We start from the raw sequence: 19664 nt of genomic DNA, 5'->3' as shown, positions 1-19664 counted from the left end.
TTGAACGATTTGTTTTATAAAAATAAAATATGTGTCAGTATATTTAGTAAGTAAAACATAGTTGTGTTATAATAATGTATGTTATTAATAGTAAAATGTACATTAATCTTCTAATTGAAAAAAGTTCTATTATCTCATTTCATATCTAATAATAGCTACACTACTATATATTTATAGACTTTCACATTCTTTGCAAATTACTAATAAGCACCAATAATATTTTCATATTCTAATATTTTTCAACCTTCTCCTCTTAGTGGTAAAATTAAAAATAAAACTAAAAATAAGCACAAACATATAAGGTAAATACTAATTACAAATTTCATTTCATCTTTTTTTTTTAATTATTTTTTTAAGCCCAAGCCCAAAAATCTCTAAGCCAACACAATCAATCTTCTTTTATATTATCTTTTCTAGATATTTTATCTATATTTTTATTTTTTAAAAAATAAATAAAAAAATTATTAATATTCTCCCAGATAGGTTTGTTAGAGAGATATGTGGCTAAGATGATTTTTTTAATTTAAAAAGAGATTATTAATATTTAAAAGATTGTTTATTTAAAAGATTGTTTAATTTTTTGGTTTAATTATTGGGTTTATTTTTTAACGAGAGATCAACCTAATCGTTAAATTTAACAGAATATTCTTTTATTTTTAAATATATTCTGTTAAACCAAGAATGTTAAACCAAAAAAAAACGCCGTTGGGATAAGACTTTTAATATATAAAGATATGTATATATATATATATATATAAAGCTAGCTAAATCATATAATATAGTTGCACTAATGAAATAGAAAAAAAAAAAAACAACTAAAATGTTATTTTAATGGAATGATCTTTTACTATTTTAGTAGAGCGATAACTTACTATTGTATTTTGAAATAGAATAAAATACTATTTTATTATGAGATATAAAAAATTTAATAATTTTTAATCAATTTTTTTTTAAAATTTTATTTTATTTTATTTCTTATTTATTCTCATTCCTGTCAGTCAAACACCACAAATTCCAAAAATTATAAGAGCACCGCAACAAAATTAGATATGAAATATTTGCAATCTCCAAACCAATACTCAAGGACAAGGGTAGCACAAGTCAGACACGAAAAAAGAAAGTTAATGATTGGATGATCAAATGAAAAATTTTAGACAAAAAGTGGCCATAGAAAATAATATAATTTTGGATATAATAAAAACAAATGTTTCTACATAATGCACAAAAGTTTTTCACCAACCAAAAATTGGTAAGGTTTCAAAGACAGATTCATTTAGTTATTTTAATGGAGGAAAAGAAAAAGAGTTTGAATGAAAAAATATTGGGTTGCTTTAAAAGACTTTGTTATGTGCCACACCATACTGACCCAACAAACTAGATTGATTTGAAATCGATATGTACAGGCCAACTCATTGACATGATCTTTATAATAGAGTAGTATAGTTTGATCGTCCATCATTTTTGGGAACCTTAGGCCCAAATTTGGTTTCATTGACCCATTTTGATGTGTTTGTCTTTGGTTCAAAAATATTTACTAAAACAATTACATGCCCAGTCGCTTAATTTTAAATCTAATCACATTCTGAGCCTTTCATTTCATAAGAAAGAAAAAGAAAAAATGAAAGCTCCTCCTCCTTCCTTCATGTCACAACATCAACAGTTGACAAGTCAGGAACCATCTAACCGTAACCAATGGATTAGATGGGATTGAGCTATTTTCCCCATATAAAAACACAGCCCATTGGGCCCAATTTTCTGTCCTGTATTTATGCTTTGAGTGTTTTAAATTAGGGATATTTTCATAAATACTAAAAAATGACAAAAAGTTTACAAAAATACCAATTTACAGTTTTTTAATATTTTTACAAATTTAATTTTTTTTGATAAAAATAGAGAGTTATTTTTTTTATTGTTTTATATATATATATATATATAAAAAGACAAATAAAAAACCTGTAAAAAATAAGAAATAATTATATAAAGGATAAATAGTGACATAATTAAGTACCCAAACTTTTGAATTTGTAAGCGGCATAAGTATTTAATCGTATGTAAAACTTTAATTTTCCTTCATATTATTATTACAAATTTTGTTATTATCTTAAACACATGATATATATATAAAATTCATATTTTAGATTATTGAGTCTATACACAAATATATAGTATTAATTACTTTTAAATTTTCTTCAAAGTATATACTAACGAAAATAAATAAAATAAATAAAATTATAATTTTATCAATATTAAATACTTATTACACTAGTTTCAAAAAAAAAAAAAACTTAACACTAAAACATTATTGGGTATATTTGGTTATTTTATTAGGGTGAAGTACGTATAGTATAGGACTGAAAATGAATATTGTGTACTTGAGTCAGCTGACCAAAGCTTAATTAAACCACATGCCACATGTAACGGCCACTCCACTTCCATTCCAGTCGTACTGATAGAGTCAGGAAAAAAAAACTCATAATTAAGATTTAAAGTACAAGAAAAAGATACCTTCAAAAAGTGTAAAATCTAATTAATAATATTAATTTCCTGTAAAAACTTTATTATTATTATTATTTGATGACGAGCCTGTGATTAATTATTTTTGTGGATTGATCTAAAATACTACAGATAAACTTTAAAGCTAATAATTAACCTCGAACAATATCATATACTTAATTAATTATTAGAGGGTAATGACAAGGCTGAGCTAACCGATTTGTTTAAACTTTGTTATATGTAAGGATGAGCTATAGAAAATAAAGTTGGCTGGGTGCTGAGTCTGACCTATTATAAGATATGATCGATCCACTTAATTAATATACATATACATTAATATATAGTTGGATCAATTCGGTCAATTTATTGAATAAATAAGTTTGACTTAATTTCTAATTAATAAGTAAGGTGTATACATCTCAGTAAGGGAATGAGAATGACATTAATTTATAATCGAGGAATAGTAATATATATACTATTGGTTAAGAAAGGTTATTCTAGGTAGTGGGTGGTTTAGTTGGAACCATTACATATCATTTCACCAAATTCATTTAGTCTCCTATATACCCAAACCCAAGGCCAACATACATATTCTTGGAGTAGCTTCAAAGTAACTCATCATACATATATGGAAGCCTATATATAAGCCTAGGGCCATATTTTTATACACAGAATATATACATTATTTTGCTTTTTTTCTTCACATGATCCAAATGCTAGTGGGTGGTTTGTGATGCTTTAAAAAGCAAGGTTTAATTATTAGTGTTTGAATATTATATATTAATTCATGCTATATTATACATTGATATGAATAAGATCACTAGCTATATATTAATTCATGCTATATTATATATTAATAGCTTGTTTGTTGTAGTAGTTTTACAAAATTATGAAACTAGTACTTAACTTTTCGGAAAAAGAGAAATAAAAACTATTATACGTACTTGTTAAAGCTCAGCAATACAATTGTAATTAAAGTACCTTTAGATTTTAGATATTCTCGAATTGTTTTCATCAATTAATACAACATTTTCCTTTATATATAATCTATCAAATTTAATCCACCGGTTTATAGCTTTTATGGCACATTGAAGACATGTACTACTGCATTATTAAAAGTGTACCAATTGTACTAGGTAGCATTAAAATTAAAGAATAAACCTTTTGTTCTATTAACTTAACCTGATCAGTGATCATTACCCATTTAATTAAGTTATATATCCTTTAAAATATCAATTATATTCATATATATATAAATATTGAGAAGTACATGTGTTTTAAATTAAATGATATAATGTATGTAATGTGTATTGATAAATAACAATATTATTATAGTAATTATAGCGCTATTTCATTTTATTGAAAGGGAATATATATACATAGAGTACTATTTTTTTTCGCAGTGATCAAAATTAAATATAATTAATGATGTAACAATTCATAATCAGCTACAGTACTTTTTTTTTTGAGGGAAACAGCTACAGTACTTTCTCGAACCAAAATAACGTATCGTCTAACTAAATGATATGTTTTACTAAATTATGAACTGTAAAATTCTTATTGCAAACTACATCAGACACATATATTTTTTAGGGACAAATGAATAATGATATTGTCACATAGGCTCGTGTAACATTTGTCGTCATCATATAATAATTTTCTAATTTTTTCATGCAAGTTTAGTCTATATATATGTTTGATGATCGTGTGCAACAACTTTGCTTTGAATAGTCTAGTACACTTATTTTCTTCTGGATTTTATTAAGGTATTTGTATTTGACTCTATTTATTTTGTTGTTTGCAAAGTAGGAACACATGGAAAAAATGTATATTTATATATTATTTATTCCCATTATTTATTTATATGTGATATATAATACATCCAAGAAAATAAATAATGAAGAATGAGAGTTGACAGATAATTAATAATCGCGTCCTCTAATTAAACAGTGCAATCTCCCACGTGTATATACATATAATAATACCATAGATATCATAACAGAAACTTTAACTTTTTCCTTATACACTATTAGTTGTAATATAGTTACTCTCTATCCAATTACAATTTCGACACTTTTAAAAAGTCGCTTTGATCTTCGTTTCATGAGCTGGTTTGTCTTATTTTTCCTTAATAAGATTTAAACTTATATTATGCCGCGCCCTATGAAAGAGAAGGAGATGAGTACAGCCAATTCAACTCCTAATAAAACCAAATGTTTTTTTTTGTTATATTTAAATCAAGAATTTTTTTTATAATTTATGGTAATTAATTAATGGAATTTTACAACTTTTTATATATTATATTAATTAATTATAAAATATGTGAAAATGAATTTATTACTATTTTCTCATATATTTTTCATACAGTTAGAATTTTCTTTATCAGTTTTTCTTATCATATATATGGTAATAATTATTAACTATTAATTAAAAAAAATGCATTAATTAAAGGAAATGGTAGCTCTAGAAATTAAGGTTACAATATATAATGATGATGTAAATTAAAGGGCGGGGCATATCGTGAAGCAGTGGAAACGTAGGTGGGGGACCGCTGGTAGGATCAACATCAGCCGGTGAATTGCAATAATGAGATATACCTGTATTTGCATGATATATATGCATGCTTAATTAATATTATAATATACATATATGATATATTCACGTGACTACACTAACATTTCCATGGACACTCCATTCTTTTCACTCCGCCTCACCATAATCATTCTCCCAGTTTATTTTATTGAGACAGAGAGAACACCCTTATTAATTGCACTATTTTATTTAAATACATTATTATTTTTACTAAACAATTTTATGAATAATCCATTTTTCATAAAATTAAAAAACAAAATGCACATGCACGCAAATAGTTTTGAAGAAATTATTCGTAAAATACATATTTATATATTTGTTTAAATTTTTTTTTTGGAAATAAATTTAAAAGATGATTAAAATGAAAAGAAATAAGATTATTAAACTAGACGAGGATTTTTAAACGTGCATGGTTGAGGCGTTAATTAATTTATTTTAGTTCACGAATCAATATGATTAGCTCTGAAGTAATGAAGTGTTTTTCATATAAGTTTTTAAACGTGCAACCTTCACTTCTGTTATGGTTAAGGTGTCCTTGCCATATATAATTGTGTTTACAACCCTTATCTGAAACCCCCCTGAACACTTCATCTCCAAAGTTATGGCACTGTATACCTTTGTTTCAATCTCAATATTTTTCTTCTTGTCTTCATGAGGTTCATTGCTTCTATATTAAGAGCTTTTGAGATTCCTTGATGAATTAGGATTGCCTTCATCTTAATCCTCCATAAATTGAAATCATTAGAATCATTGAACTTGTCTATCTCAAATCTAGTTGTAGACATCTCAATCTTATAAGTTCTTGAAAGTTTGAATGGAGATCTTGAAACCTCTTCTTGGAGCTTGTAGCTCTGATACCATTTGAAGTGAAATTGCTTCTGTTAAAACAAAGTTATATTATGATGAATAATAATGAATCAGAACTAACAAATCAAACAGTAATAATTGTAAAACTTAAAAATAAATAAAAAAGTAGAAAACTCAGTTCGATTTTCAATGACAAAATGATTCATCTTTATTAATTAAATCAATACATTACATCAACAACTCAATTATGGTAGATATCACTAAAATCTCACATTGAGGAAACCTTAATCAAACACAAAGATCCTATTTACAAACATTATTCACTCTAAAATTCTTGAACATAATTGGACTTATACGTGTCTAGGCTTGAAAGAGATTTGTCTAGGTGTTGAATTCTTTGAAAAAAAAATTGAGTGTCGATGACTATTTATAGGCTTAGGTGTTATAGTTTGTCTGAGAAAGTAACTAACTAGCTAAATCCATGTCCCATAATAAACATAGCTAACGTGGTATCTATTTAGTGAGCTAATTCTCAACACTACACATACAGTCTAATTAAATTTTTTTATAACAATTTAAATAAGCTAAACATTTTTATTGAAAGAAAAAAAAAACTATAATATATAATCAAAGCAAGGTTTGAGTGGATTTATTATTAGTTTATATTATAATAGAAGAGTGCCAAAAGTTATGTAGTAGTATAAGTATATATAAAGGCTACAAGACAAGTTTTTATCAATTGCACAGATACACAGAACATATACATTTGATTAAACTTTAGAAAGAAAGCACAGAAGTTGAGAAATACAATATTAAACTGTACTGAAAACATTGTGATATACTTGGCTTATTCTGTCTACCTTAACCTATTATATTTTAATTTAAGCCAAAAAGAAATACCTAAACAAAAGAATAATTAGTTGGTTTAACTGGAACAAGAAAGGAACCATACCACGTGCCCATGTGAATGCCTTGTAGGGATTGACATGGGAAATTCAAAACAGCTAGACAAAACACAGAGTCACACGAATTCTCTCCCACTAAATAAATAAAAAACCTCATATGTAAAAGCTTGTTTCATTGTACTCTCCTCTCCCACATATATATATATATATCATAATTAACTCTAAAAGTCTACAGAATCTCACTATAGCTAAATACATAACGTGAAAATTTCTCTCTCTCTCTCTCTCTCTATATATATATAATATATATCATGGATGATGATGATGATGATGATGAGGATAAATAAGCTAAGAAACAAAATGATATTGAAAGGGAAGAGTTGGATAACCATTTTTATTTGTGTAAGATCGATGATGAGATGTAATGTGGGGATCAATTGTTCACTTGATTTGGTACATATTTATGAGGCTCATATGTATTATATCTATATTTTTTTATTTAAAAAATGTTGTTTTAGATTTCTAAAATATCTATTTTATATATATTTCCTATTTTAAAAATACAATATATAAAATCAACAAAAACATATATTTAGCATGTAAAGTTAAGGAAATATATATATTTATATCTAGGAAAAAACTATAAAGTAAATTCATCTCTAAACATATATATATAAAAAGAAATTGACATGTTTTTCTTTTTTAACAAATTGTCAAAGTCTTGTATAATTATTCTTCTTAAGCCATGTATTTATCTTAAGCCTAAAGCTTAAATCATAAGCATAAGGTACTTGGTTTACACGCATAGTAAATAGCCTTTGAAGAGTTATGACACATCCTCTACTTCCTTTAATAACAAAAAGGTCTTCTTACAGATAGAAATATCGCAAATGAGTTATGTTGCAATACCCTAAATATATATATATATATTATATGTAAATTAAACAAAATTATTTTCCAGCCCAGGAAGATGCATATTAAACAATAATTTTCGTACAAATCCCATAATAGCATACACTCCAAATCTTTTACTATTTTATTTTACCCATGACAAAACTACATCACTACAATAAAATAACCTTTCTATTTTTTATAAAAAGCTGTTGTGTCCCCATCAAATTGTATGGACTGTATGAACTCAATATCATGTTATTGATAAGGCAAAGCTTATAACAATACAAAAAAAAATTCCATTATTTTTCCTTCCTCTTCTTCTTTCTTTTCTTTTTGGATTTTTTTCCTTCTTCTTTCAATGCTAAAAAGGAAAAGAACTCACTACAAAGTACATTAATAGGTAGACAGCTCTTTCACCTTAGGAAAAAGGGCCCATATTCACAACTTGTTGTTAATTGATCCATGTCTCATCCTTCTTCTTCTTCATTCAATGCATTGAAAAATATACAAATAAATAATTATATATATATATATAATACATGAAAAAAGCAGAAACATGTAAAATGTAATACTCTTATATACAAATACAATACAATAATATTCAAAACAAGTTTCCAAAACTTTCACAGTATTCACTCACTCTCATGAGGTTATGTCCCAATTTTGTGTTTGTCAATTAGTCTTTTTCCTTTTCTGCTAGTTTTTTTCCCTCTCACAAGCTCAACAATGAATAATGTTGTTGACACCAAAAAAGTAAGAACACAAACGAGGAATACAAACAAAAAGTAGAGCAAAATGTCTGCATCATCACACCCTCTTCCTCTCAACCCTGTAATCATATCATTCATTTTCTCTCTCAACCAAACCAGACTTTTCCACCATTGATGCCATCTTACCAAATCCAGTTCTCGTTTCTTTACCTCTAAACATTCATCATTCTTCTTTGTCATATACACCCTTTTCATATATATGTAAAGCTAAATCGCATCTTTGTATAGTGTACTCTCTCTGTTTTTTTTTTTCTTTTCTGGGTTCTTGATTCAGAAACCAAATGACCCGGCTTTTCCGATCCAAATCTTGTGGTCTGGTGGGGCTGGCCGAGTTCAACACAACCCCACCGAGTCCTTTCTTCAATTGTAATAACGACGAGGAAGACGAAGACGAAGAGGAGGAGGAGGACAATGATGGTGAAGAAGAAGACTTTAAGAAACAAGGTAGTAATGAGGAGGAGTCTCCATGTAATCGAATATCGACCCCATTCATAAAACAAGGTTCCAAAGCTAATAATCAAGGTCGACATTATCAGCAGAACCAATTTGCCATACTTAATATTCTGGCAGCGGCTCTGAGAAAGTCCATAGTCACGTGCAGTGTCGAGAGAGAAGACGTTCATTCGTCCTTGGACATCAGCTGGCCGACTGAGGTGAGGCATGTATCGCACGTGACCTTCGATAGGTTCAATGGGTTTCTGGGTTTGCCCACTGAACTCGAGCCAGAAGTTCCAAGAAAGGTCCCTAGCGCCAGGTGAGCCTCTTTCTTTTTACAATTCGGTCGAGCATGAAATTGGCTTTGATGTTTGGATTACTGGCCTTTTTACTACAGTTTCGGAAATTAGTTTGGTGTCAATGAATTTGAAGATTTGGGTGATTGGAATTTGGATTACTGGCCTAAATGTGTAGTTTTTTTTTTCTTAATTAATGAAAGACTGGCTAAAGGACTCAACTTCTTCAAAAATTATTTTTTTTTTTGGAATTTATGAGTATCATCTGAACAAAATTAATTAATGTTGGTCATGAATAGTACGATTGCAGGTCTTTGTAGGCTTTTCTTCTGAACTTGGCAAAATGGGTTTCTTTATCAAGGTTTTCTTCTAGTTCAATATGCAGGCTTTTTACCTACTTTACTAAGTCATAAAGTCTTATCAACTTTTATAAATGAGTGTATTGATTGTATTTACTCCCCTGGCCAAGCAAAATTCTCTGTTGTTATGGATTGTTAAAGTCATTAGAATTAGAGAATCCAATTTAAGATGATAAATAATTAAGTCAAAAACTTTTGTAAAAATTTAGCCTTGACAATAATTATATGGTAGCAGATAAAATTAGCTCTATTGAAAAAACCCTCTTTTATCACCTTCAAATGGCCAAATACTCTTCAAACTTTGAACAGCTATGTAGTATTTTTATTTATATATATTGCATCGGTATGTATTTTTTTTTTTTGGCATAACTCATCAGTCAGTCCATACTAATCGTTTATTGTTTTCTGCATGGGGCTGGGTGGAAATGTGAATTTGATATTGAATTGTTTCGGCATAAAAACCAAATGATTAGTGAAAATAGGAAGGATAAAAAAACAGAGTAGAAGAATTACAAGATGACTATAAAGAAAGAAAATGGCAGGTTTTTTAATTAATGAAACTTATTATGATATATCATCTAAGTTTTGGCGGGGTTTTGTTTATGTAAGATTTGATAAATATTGATAAAGATAATCCTTTAAGATGTGATGTAGTTTTGAATAGATATTGTGTTGTGAGATGTGATGTTTAAGGAACCAATCTTCACTATTATAGTAACTCTATTATGTTCTTTTCATAAGAAGTGTATTATGTTGAGGTGACTGAGATTGTAGGCATGGATTTAGCTAGAATTATATGTATGAGTGTGTTTATTTTTCTAAAGTTTCTGTATTTATCATCAGTGTAAGCGTATTTGGGGTGTCCCCCAAGTCAATGCAATGTACCTACGATGGTAGAGGAAACAGTGTCCCAACAATTCTTCTAATGATGCAGAAGAGATTATATGGCGGTGGAGGACTTCAAGTAAGTTAAATTACAATCTAAACTAATAGCTGCATCAAATGTTTCTTATTAATAAAATAAAAGATGTAGATGTTATTTGTTCCTGGTGTGGTTGAAGGCAGAAGGGATTTTTCGGATAGCTGGGGAGAATAGCCAGGAAGAGCTAGTCCGGGACAAATTGAACAAAGGCATAGTGCCACATGGAATTGAAGTTCATTGCTTAGCAGGTTTGATTAAGGTACAAGTAATACATCTAGTAAATTACTTCTCTTCTTTTTCAAAATTCAAGTTTCTGTTATACAAAAGCTCTCTTTGCCTTTATTGCAAAAAAGGTATTCATTTATCTTAAGGAATGACCAGAAAAGTGGTATCTCACAATCATCTGGATTATCAGACTTCGTATCATTTAACTTTTTTCTTATTTTCTTTTTCCTAATAACAATCGAGTGTTTTTACTGTTTTTGCAGGCATGGTTTAGGGAACTCCCAACAGGAGTACTTGATTCACTCACACCAGAACAGGTTGTACACTGCAACACAGAAGATGACTGTACTAAGCTTGTAAACCAACTCCCTACAACTGAAGCTTCGTTGCTCGATTGGGCCATCAATTTGATGACAGATGTTGTTCAACATGAAAAGCACAACAAAATGAATGCACGAAACATTGCCATGATTTTTGCACCTAACATGACTCAGGTTTGTTAACATACACATTATATTGTGCCTGCAAAGTGTAAATTTAGTGACTCTTGACAATCTACAAAAATCAGTTAAAATATGAAAGAAACCTTTTAAATGTAAGCACATTAGATATGGACTTAGCAAGTAGTTGCTGTTGCAGATGGCAGATCCACTGACAGCTTTAATTCATGCTGTGCAAGTCATGAACTTCCTCAAGACACTGATTTTAAAGACCCTGCGAGAGAGGGAGGAGGCATCACCTACCAAGGCTCAGTTTGTCTCTTCATGTTCAAAGTTTCCAGACCTCTCTTCTACAGATACAAACAAGAGTGAAGCCACTGAGCAGAGCTCGGATACTAGTGCAGTCAAGCAAGCTGAGCACGGTACTCCACCAAGAACTTCCACTGATTCGAACATCCTAGAATCCAACATTGATGAGAAACTTTGGTGTTCTATGCCAAAAAGTGATGAAGAAAACAATTCTAGGCCACAATCAGACAGTAACAGAACACCACCTGAAGTGTGTAGAATGAGGGAAAGTGAATGTAAAGAAGGATATGAGAGTGGAGATTGGCTAAGTTTGAGGAAAGGAGTGAGGAAGCTTTGCAGGCACCCTGTGTTTCAGTTGAATAAGTCTGCAAAGAAGACTGCAACACTTGAGATTGTAAATACTAACACTAGGGAACGGCACAGAGAAGCTTGGGCCTAGAGAAGAAACCCCATCTAAAAATTCCATCGTTGTTCATTCATTAACAGTCTTTTTCTTTTTCTTTTGGTTGAGATTTGTTATAGTTCTAGGTGTGTTTGGTTTGAACTTCAGTCTGGTTAATGGTGTTAAACCTGTTTGAAAAGCACTAACTAAGGTAGAGCTCTTAGTAAAAATGGATATACATAGAACGAGGGTATTTGTGTGTGTGTGTTGAGACTAAGGTACAACTTTGATGATTGTATGAATAACTTTGCAGCTATGGTGATGATTCTATGGGCATATAAGTATATATATACATAACTTACAACTAAAACTATACTCATAAAATCACATTATTATTCTTTTAACTGACCTAATAAAATAAAGGAGAATTATTCCATATATTATTTTTTTAACTTTTTTTTTTTTAAATTTACGGTTTGAGTTTCTAAAGTGGTTGCAGCAGCGCTAGTTGCAATAGGAGTTTCTATACGATTTTTTGTTGCAATTTAGGTTGCAGCGCTAGTTGCAATAGGAATTTCTATGTAAAATTTCGTAAAAATGTAAAAAAAAAAATTATTTTGAAGTGTTAAAATGAAAAAGGCCCTAAAATAAAACTGTAACTAAAATTCCTTTAGTTGTACTCATTTGACAATTGAGCAGGATAATAATCCTACCCTAACTCTTAATTCTGTAATTCAATTTCACAGAATTTTCTTTTGTTAAATTAGATAACTTATCTCGCAATACTTATTAGCGTGAGGGATTTAAAAATATTTATATGCTATGTTTAATCTATTGATTTATTTAGTTTATAACGTTAGTAAAAAAAAAAAAAAGAGAAATTTACATCAGATGACACAAATTTCATTTTAATTATAAAATTCTGCCCAGGAATTTTATTATTCAAATTACTGCCGATTTTAATAGTAATACCGCCAATTTGTGAAATACCGCTGGTCCTCTGACAAACAATTTCCTTTTCTTTTTCATTTTCTTTTATTATTTTGCTTCGTTTTTCTTGAATACTAAAGGTACGGATTCAATTATTTGAATTTTGACAGCTATTTTTATTTTTTTCAATTTTACAATATTATCAAAAAACTTTCTGTTCTTTTTAAAGATTAAAAAACTTTTTTTTAATTATTTAGGTTCAAAAATTATATTATTGTGAATTATTTTTTGTTATTTTGATAAGTAGGAAGTATATATTTTTTGCATTTTTTTTCAAATAATTAACCATATATTTTAATAAAAAAAAAACTAAAAAAATGGTCAAAGTTTAAATTTGACTGAAACTTAATAAACTAACCAATTTTATGAGTTACTAAAAATTAACAAATTATATTCTTCTTATGCTCCTGTTATAGAGCAATTTCAATAGGTTTCTAAAGTAATTTCTAAAAAGGTACCAAATAGTATCTATATATACATGATTATTGCTCTATAGTAACTTTTATATGTAATTATAATTATTAATTTCTTAAATATACTTACAATTAACTTGCAAAGTTGTTTAAGACAAAATAATCTAGATATATGTTAAATAAGTAACCAACTTCATGAGTTACTAAATGATATATATAGAACAAGTTTATTTAATAGAGTTGTTTTAATATATGTTTTAAAAAATAACAAAGTAACCAAATAGCATTTTAAACATTGTACAATTAGTTATACTATGAAAATTATTATTTTTATAGTTGTACTCATAAGTTATGTGGTAAACACTTATATTTTATTGTATCTCATTAAATTATTAAATATGTTTGAAAGGTAATGAAAATGTTGCTACAATACAAATATAAAAAGCAACATAAACTTATTTTAAATAAGACAAAAATTTACTTAAAACAAAGTTTTAATAATGTAATTAATTTTAAGATATTTAAGATACTATTTAGTTTCTTTAGGTAATAAAATGTATATAAGATAATATTATTGTAAAGTAACATTTATTAAAGTAACTAATTAGTATCTTACCATCTTACTTTTTAACTACATATAGTAACTTTTAAATATAAAATAAATAAAAGATTTTTATAAAATATTGAATTTTGTTTGAGTTTAAAATTGGGTTAATTGTTTTCTTAAAAAACTAATTTAAATTATGTAAAAGATTTTTAAAAAATACCTTTAAGTCTAAGTATTTTATATTGTAAGAGTGAATATATAAATATATATATATATATATATATATATATTTACCACTTATTACAATTATTAAAAGGGTAAATACCATTTTGGACCCTTTATATATATATATATATTTACCACTTATTACAATTATTAAAAGGGTAAATACCATTTTGGACCCTGTGTTTTGCAAAAGTTACAGATTGGACCCTGTGTTTTGTTAAATGACAAAATGGACCCTGTATTTTCTAAAATAGTTAAAATAAGACCCTGAGCTTAATTTTTGACAACTTTTTTTTTAATACAACCAACTTGAAGACAATGCTTAATACGAACAGATACAAAAAATGTAAACAGTTTTGTCATAGCACTTTTAGATCGGATTATAATTAAACTTTATTTTGACAAAAAATCAATTCAGGGTCCTATTTGTACTATTTTAGAAAATACAGGGTCCATTTTGTCATTTAACAAAACACAGGGTCCAATTGGTAACTTTTGTAAAACAGAGAGTCCAAAATGGTATTTACCCTTATTAAAATAATCACTTTAAAGAGTAGGTTAAGTAGGTACCAATCTTGAGTCAAAACAGTTAATGATAAAGCTAAAATTCTTCAATTAAAATTATAAGAGAAAAAGTTACACATAGATGTAGACAAAAATAATAAATAATAAAGAAAAGAAAAATAAACAAACAAACAAAATGTTGCCATGCAAATGCAATAAAGAAAGAGAAAGGAAAAAAATGTGATAAGCATGGTCTTAAGAAAATGACAAGAAAAGATGTGATATTAATTACGGTACGGTATGAGATTGATTAAATTAGGTGACAAGAATTATGTAATTTTCTTACAATTTGCGTATATTATTGAAAACCTCCCAAAAAAAAAAAAACGCACAATATTTTATATAACTTTAAAGAATTCTATGTATTTTACTGAAAAATTTATAATACATAACTCAAAATAATTGAATTATGATGCTCCGTGTATATAGGGACTTGACATACTTAAGTAGACAGCGATAGCCCAAGAAGCTGAATCTGCCACAAAGAGATCAAGCCCAAAAGGCTTCAAGTCCATGTGGATCAATTTCTTGATTATGTGTATTTGAAAATTGAAATTTTTACACTAAAAATACAAAAGTTAACTTTATTACATATATACTACAACACGGTAAAAGCAACTTTTATACACTTTAAGTTTATTTTATTATACTTCTACGACTTCCACACACAATCTTATTGGTATGTTTGGAAATTATTCATGGCGGAAGTAACCCAGAAGACTCCGATTGCTTTACCGTGAGACCCATTTTCGGTGAAATCCACTACCATCGCCGCCGTCGCAGCATGTGGGTCGGGATCCTCCATAGCCGGATTTTCTGTGGCATCGCCTGAGAGATACGTTGCGGAGATCACCTCCAACGGAGAAGAAGACGATGGGCCAAAGAAGAAAACGCCGCTGAAGACATTGCCGGAGAAGAAGGAAGACCCGCTGTTAGTGCTAGCGCCGGAGGAGGCTCGAGTTAAGGTGTATTTTCTGGGTTGAGAAAAGGCTCGGCTAGGGTAAATTTTCTGGGCTGAGAATATTAATTTCTGGGTTGGTTTTTTTTGTTTGTGTCTTTGCTGTGTTCTTCAGAGAAGAACAAAGGTCTCACGGTAAGATAATTGAAAAAAATTGATAAAATATAATATAATACCAAGTTTTAATAACCGTTTAAAGGGGAGGCTGTCGTTTTGTGGGGTTCTAATATCAAGGAGTCAAAAGATTCTTTGACTGGGTAAAGGTCTGATTTGACCATTATTTTTTTTGACTGGTTTATCTCTTGCTGTGGTGTAGGCATTAATTCCTACATCTTTCTCACTCCTTAGCTTTATTATAGTTTGTATACAGTTGTTTAGTAGTTTTATTATAGTTTTGCTACTTGCATATGTTATTTCATTGTAAAATTAATATGCAACTATTTGCACAAAATTTAATTTGTATAACTACTATTTCTTAGTCCCCGTCAAATTAAATTCCAGCATAATATATAAACTATCACAAAACGATAATGCAACTATAAGGCAACAAAAAAAAAAATAAACAGACTTATACGTAACTGGTTGTACCTTAATTCGAATTTACTCTTCTTATTGTGTTTCTAAAAAAATATATTTATATTGGAAACCAGTAATCAATCAAAATGCAACTGTATATAACGTAGATGCATTATTCATGAGATTTTTTTTAAAATATTCAAGTTTTTCCTGTATTTTAGTTTGTATACAGTTGTTTAGTAGTTTAATTATAGTTTTGCTACTTGCATATGTTATTTCATTATAAAATTAATATGCAACTATTTGCACAAAACTTACTATGTATAACTACTATTTCTTAATCCCCGTCAAATTAAATTCATGCATAATATATAAACTATCATAAAACGATAATGCAACTATAAGGCAACCAAAAAATAAAAAATAAACAGACTTATACGTAACTGGTTGTACCTTAATTCGAATTTACTCTTCTTATTGTGTTTTTAAAAAAATATATTTATATTGGAAACCAGTAATCAATGAAAATGCAACAGTATATAACGTAGATGTATTATTCATGAGGTTTTTTTAAAAAATTTTACATCATACATTTGTTTTGGGTTTGGTGGGAGCTCCAGATCTGTTTGTTACAGATCTACATTTCATGAATATAAATTTCGATATTAGGGGGAGTTATTTTGATCGAATAAAAAAGAAAATAAATATGTAATTTCAGTTTCTTCACAGTTTTTCTGATTTTTTTTCGTCATTTTCTGTTTAGATCATTGCAGGTCTTCTTTTCCAGTTGATTTCGCCAGAATTAATAGTTATATTTTCCTCGTTTTGGTTTCATTTTAGTTGTTTTGCGGTTTTGAAACGATCGCGTATTTTCATCTTCATGGTTCGCTCTGTACAGCTGAAGGCTTAGTGCATGTGGTATTTTTGTAAATATTTGTATGTGGACTGTATAAATGTTTAATGGGCCGGCCCAAAGTATTTTTGTAATTTTTTTTTCCTTTTTTGTATTTTTCTATTTTTTTTCCCTTGAAAATTTAAGAAATGGATGAAAGAAAGAAAAAATCACTCGTAATGAAAAAAAAAAAAATCCATAAAGAAAATACGCACATAGTTTTTTTTGGACACGAAGGTATTTTAAAAGGGAAATTTCACTTTTTGGCCTTAATAATACAACACATATCAAATTTTATACCCCTTACTAATTTGTACAAAACAATTCCACTATTTTTAAATTCTACGCAAAATACCCCTTACATTTAATTTTCCCACTCTCTCTTTCCCACTCTCTCTTTCCCCCTCTCTCTCTGTCTTTCCGTTTCTCTCTCTGTTTTTCCCTCTCCTCTTCGTCCCTGCCCACGAAACAAAACAACCAACAACCCAACCCAACCCGACCACCACCATGACCACGCCAAACCCAACAACCATGACCACGACGACAATGACCTCTCTCTCCGTTTTTTTCTCTTTCGCTCTCTCTCTCGGTCGGTAGCAAATTCGACCCCTGCTCGTCGAATCCACCACGAACCATCGCCACCACCACTACCCGTGCTCGTCGACACCGAACAGAGGCCATCGCCACCACCACGAGCAGGACCCGTCGCCACCACCACCAATTTCATTCAAAGGTAAGGTTTTTTTTTGAAAAAAAAAATATATTTTTCATAGTTTTGGATGCCAATTATTGCATGTTGTTGAGATTAGTGGATTTTTTATATATTTTGTGCTCTTTAGGTTGTAGATGTTGGTGTTTCAATAGTATCTGTGATTGTTACAGGGTTATCGATGACATGTCGATAGAATATCGATAGGATGTCAATAGAATTGGTGTTTGTTTACATTGTATTGCAATTATTGTATGTCGTTAGGATGTCGATAGAATTTGTGTCTGTTTGCATTGTATTGCTGTTATTGTATGTCGATAGAATATCGTGTGTATGTCGATAGGATGTCGATTGAGGGTTTAGCTTATTTTTTGCCCTTAATTGTCGATAGCTTGTCGAAAGTATGTCGATGTGTTGTCGACAAGATTAGGATATTGCTTTTAAGTTGTATTATAAAAGTGCATATCGATAGGATGTCGATATTATGTCGACATGTTGTGAAATTGTTGTCCTATTGAAATTGTCGATTGAATATCGACAGGATGTCGATATGTTGTCGACATGTTTTAATTTATATTGGTTGTTTGATGATGTCAACATAATATCGACATCATGTCGATATTTTGTCGACCATTTTTTAATTTTTTGGCAGTAATATTGATTTGTTATTTTTTTTTTTCAGATGGCTCCTAGACTCATAATTCCAACACCCGAGCATTTTACTGGTTGCATGACTTACAGAGGCACCGGAACTTTTGCAAAAATCAAGTCTCGGTTTGAGGAGTACAACTTGAATAACACGGCGAAGGAAAGCCGTTTTGGCAACTTTTGGAATGTCGTACCCCTGACATTCTCCTCGGTGTTATTTCAACAGCTGATGCTCCACAAAATGAAGGTTGATGCTCAGGAGGTGTTGAGGATGCGGTTTTACATTGGTCGGAAGGAGGTCAGATTCGGAGTGCTTGAGTTTGCACTCATTACAGGCCTGGACTTCTCTTCGGGGCCAACAGAAGAGGAGAAGGCTTCGCAGGTTGTTCGCTCAGGGTCAGACCGATTGATCAACAAATATTTCAACCGGTCTGATAGTGTTAAGACAGAAGCACTCCAAGATAGGTTCACAAACTGTCAGAACCCGGAAGACTTGTACAAGCTTGGCTTGTGCTTGTTTGTGGAGTCAGTGCTTCTGGGCCGCGAGGCTAATGCGCTGATTACGCCTCACATACTTAGATATGTCGAAGACCTCGAGTTCTTCTTCCGGATTCCTTGGGGGAAGCACTCATTCGCCAGACTCATGCACTCGCTTCAAAAAGACATGTTGAAACAGAAGGCCAACTACGAGAAGAAGCTGAGTTTGGATGTTCAGCATGAGTGCAAATACACAGCTTATGGCTTCGCACCTGCAGTACAATATTGGGCGTATGAGGCCATTTTGGAGGTTGGGAAGAGGTATGGCACGAATCATGGGATCCAGTTTCCCAGAACGCTTAGCTGGACGAGCAAGGGTGATATTAGGAAGAAAGAAGTTAGTTCGATATTTTCTATACGGGTATGAGTTTCACTTATGTTCAGAGTAATTATTTAACATAAATGCTTGTGATAAATGCTAAATGGTTTTACTCTGATATTTTTTGGACCATAAACAGAATCTTGAAGTGGTGTGGGGGCTACTTCCACGGACAGAAGAGGAGGCATTTGTGAGGACCATCTCTTACGATGGTGTGGAAAACCTGGTTGATGATGGTGTGGATGACACAGAGGCTGAGGCAGATACTCAGGTACCAGACAGCCAGGCACCAGACACTCAGGTACCAGACACACAGGTACCAATTTTTGGAACTTTTTTTTTATGATTGTATAACTTGATTTTTTTATTGTTTTTGTTCTGTGATATTTGTTACATTGTGGAATTATCGTATGCTTACCGTATTTTTTTGCTATATATTTTTTCAGGCCACTGGTTCAGACCCTCAGCCCAGTGCACCATCTTCATCAGGCGTTCGTGGTGCCGAGTACAGTGATTT

General features: G+C 30.1%; 1 protein-coding gene across 1 annotated transcript; it reads left to right on the top strand.

Annotated features, from left to right (window-relative positions):
* Positions 1-8004: 8004 nt before the first annotated feature.
* LOC115705523 (rho GTPase-activating protein 5) lies at positions 8005-12145 on the top strand. The gene is made up of 5 exons (XM_030632867.2): positions 8005-9215; positions 10395-10515; positions 10613-10732; positions 10962-11192; positions 11338-12145. Exons 1-5 carry the CDS (start codon positions 8743-8745, stop codon positions 11884-11886), a joined length of 1494 nt encoding a protein of 497 aa, XP_030488727.2. The 5' UTR covers positions 8005-8742; the 3' UTR covers positions 11887-12145.
* Positions 12146-19664: the final 7519 nt, after the last annotated feature.

Source organism: Cannabis sativa, chromosome 1 (genome assembly GCF_029168945.1).
Source record: "Cannabis sativa cultivar Pink pepper isolate KNU-18-1 chromosome 1, ASM2916894v1, whole genome shotgun sequence".
Classification (NCBI taxonomy): Eukaryota; Viridiplantae; Streptophyta; class Magnoliopsida; order Rosales; family Cannabaceae; genus Cannabis; species Cannabis sativa.
The sequence above is the reverse complement of the archived record's forward strand: the minus strand, read 5'-3'. Positions and strand labels throughout refer to the sequence as shown.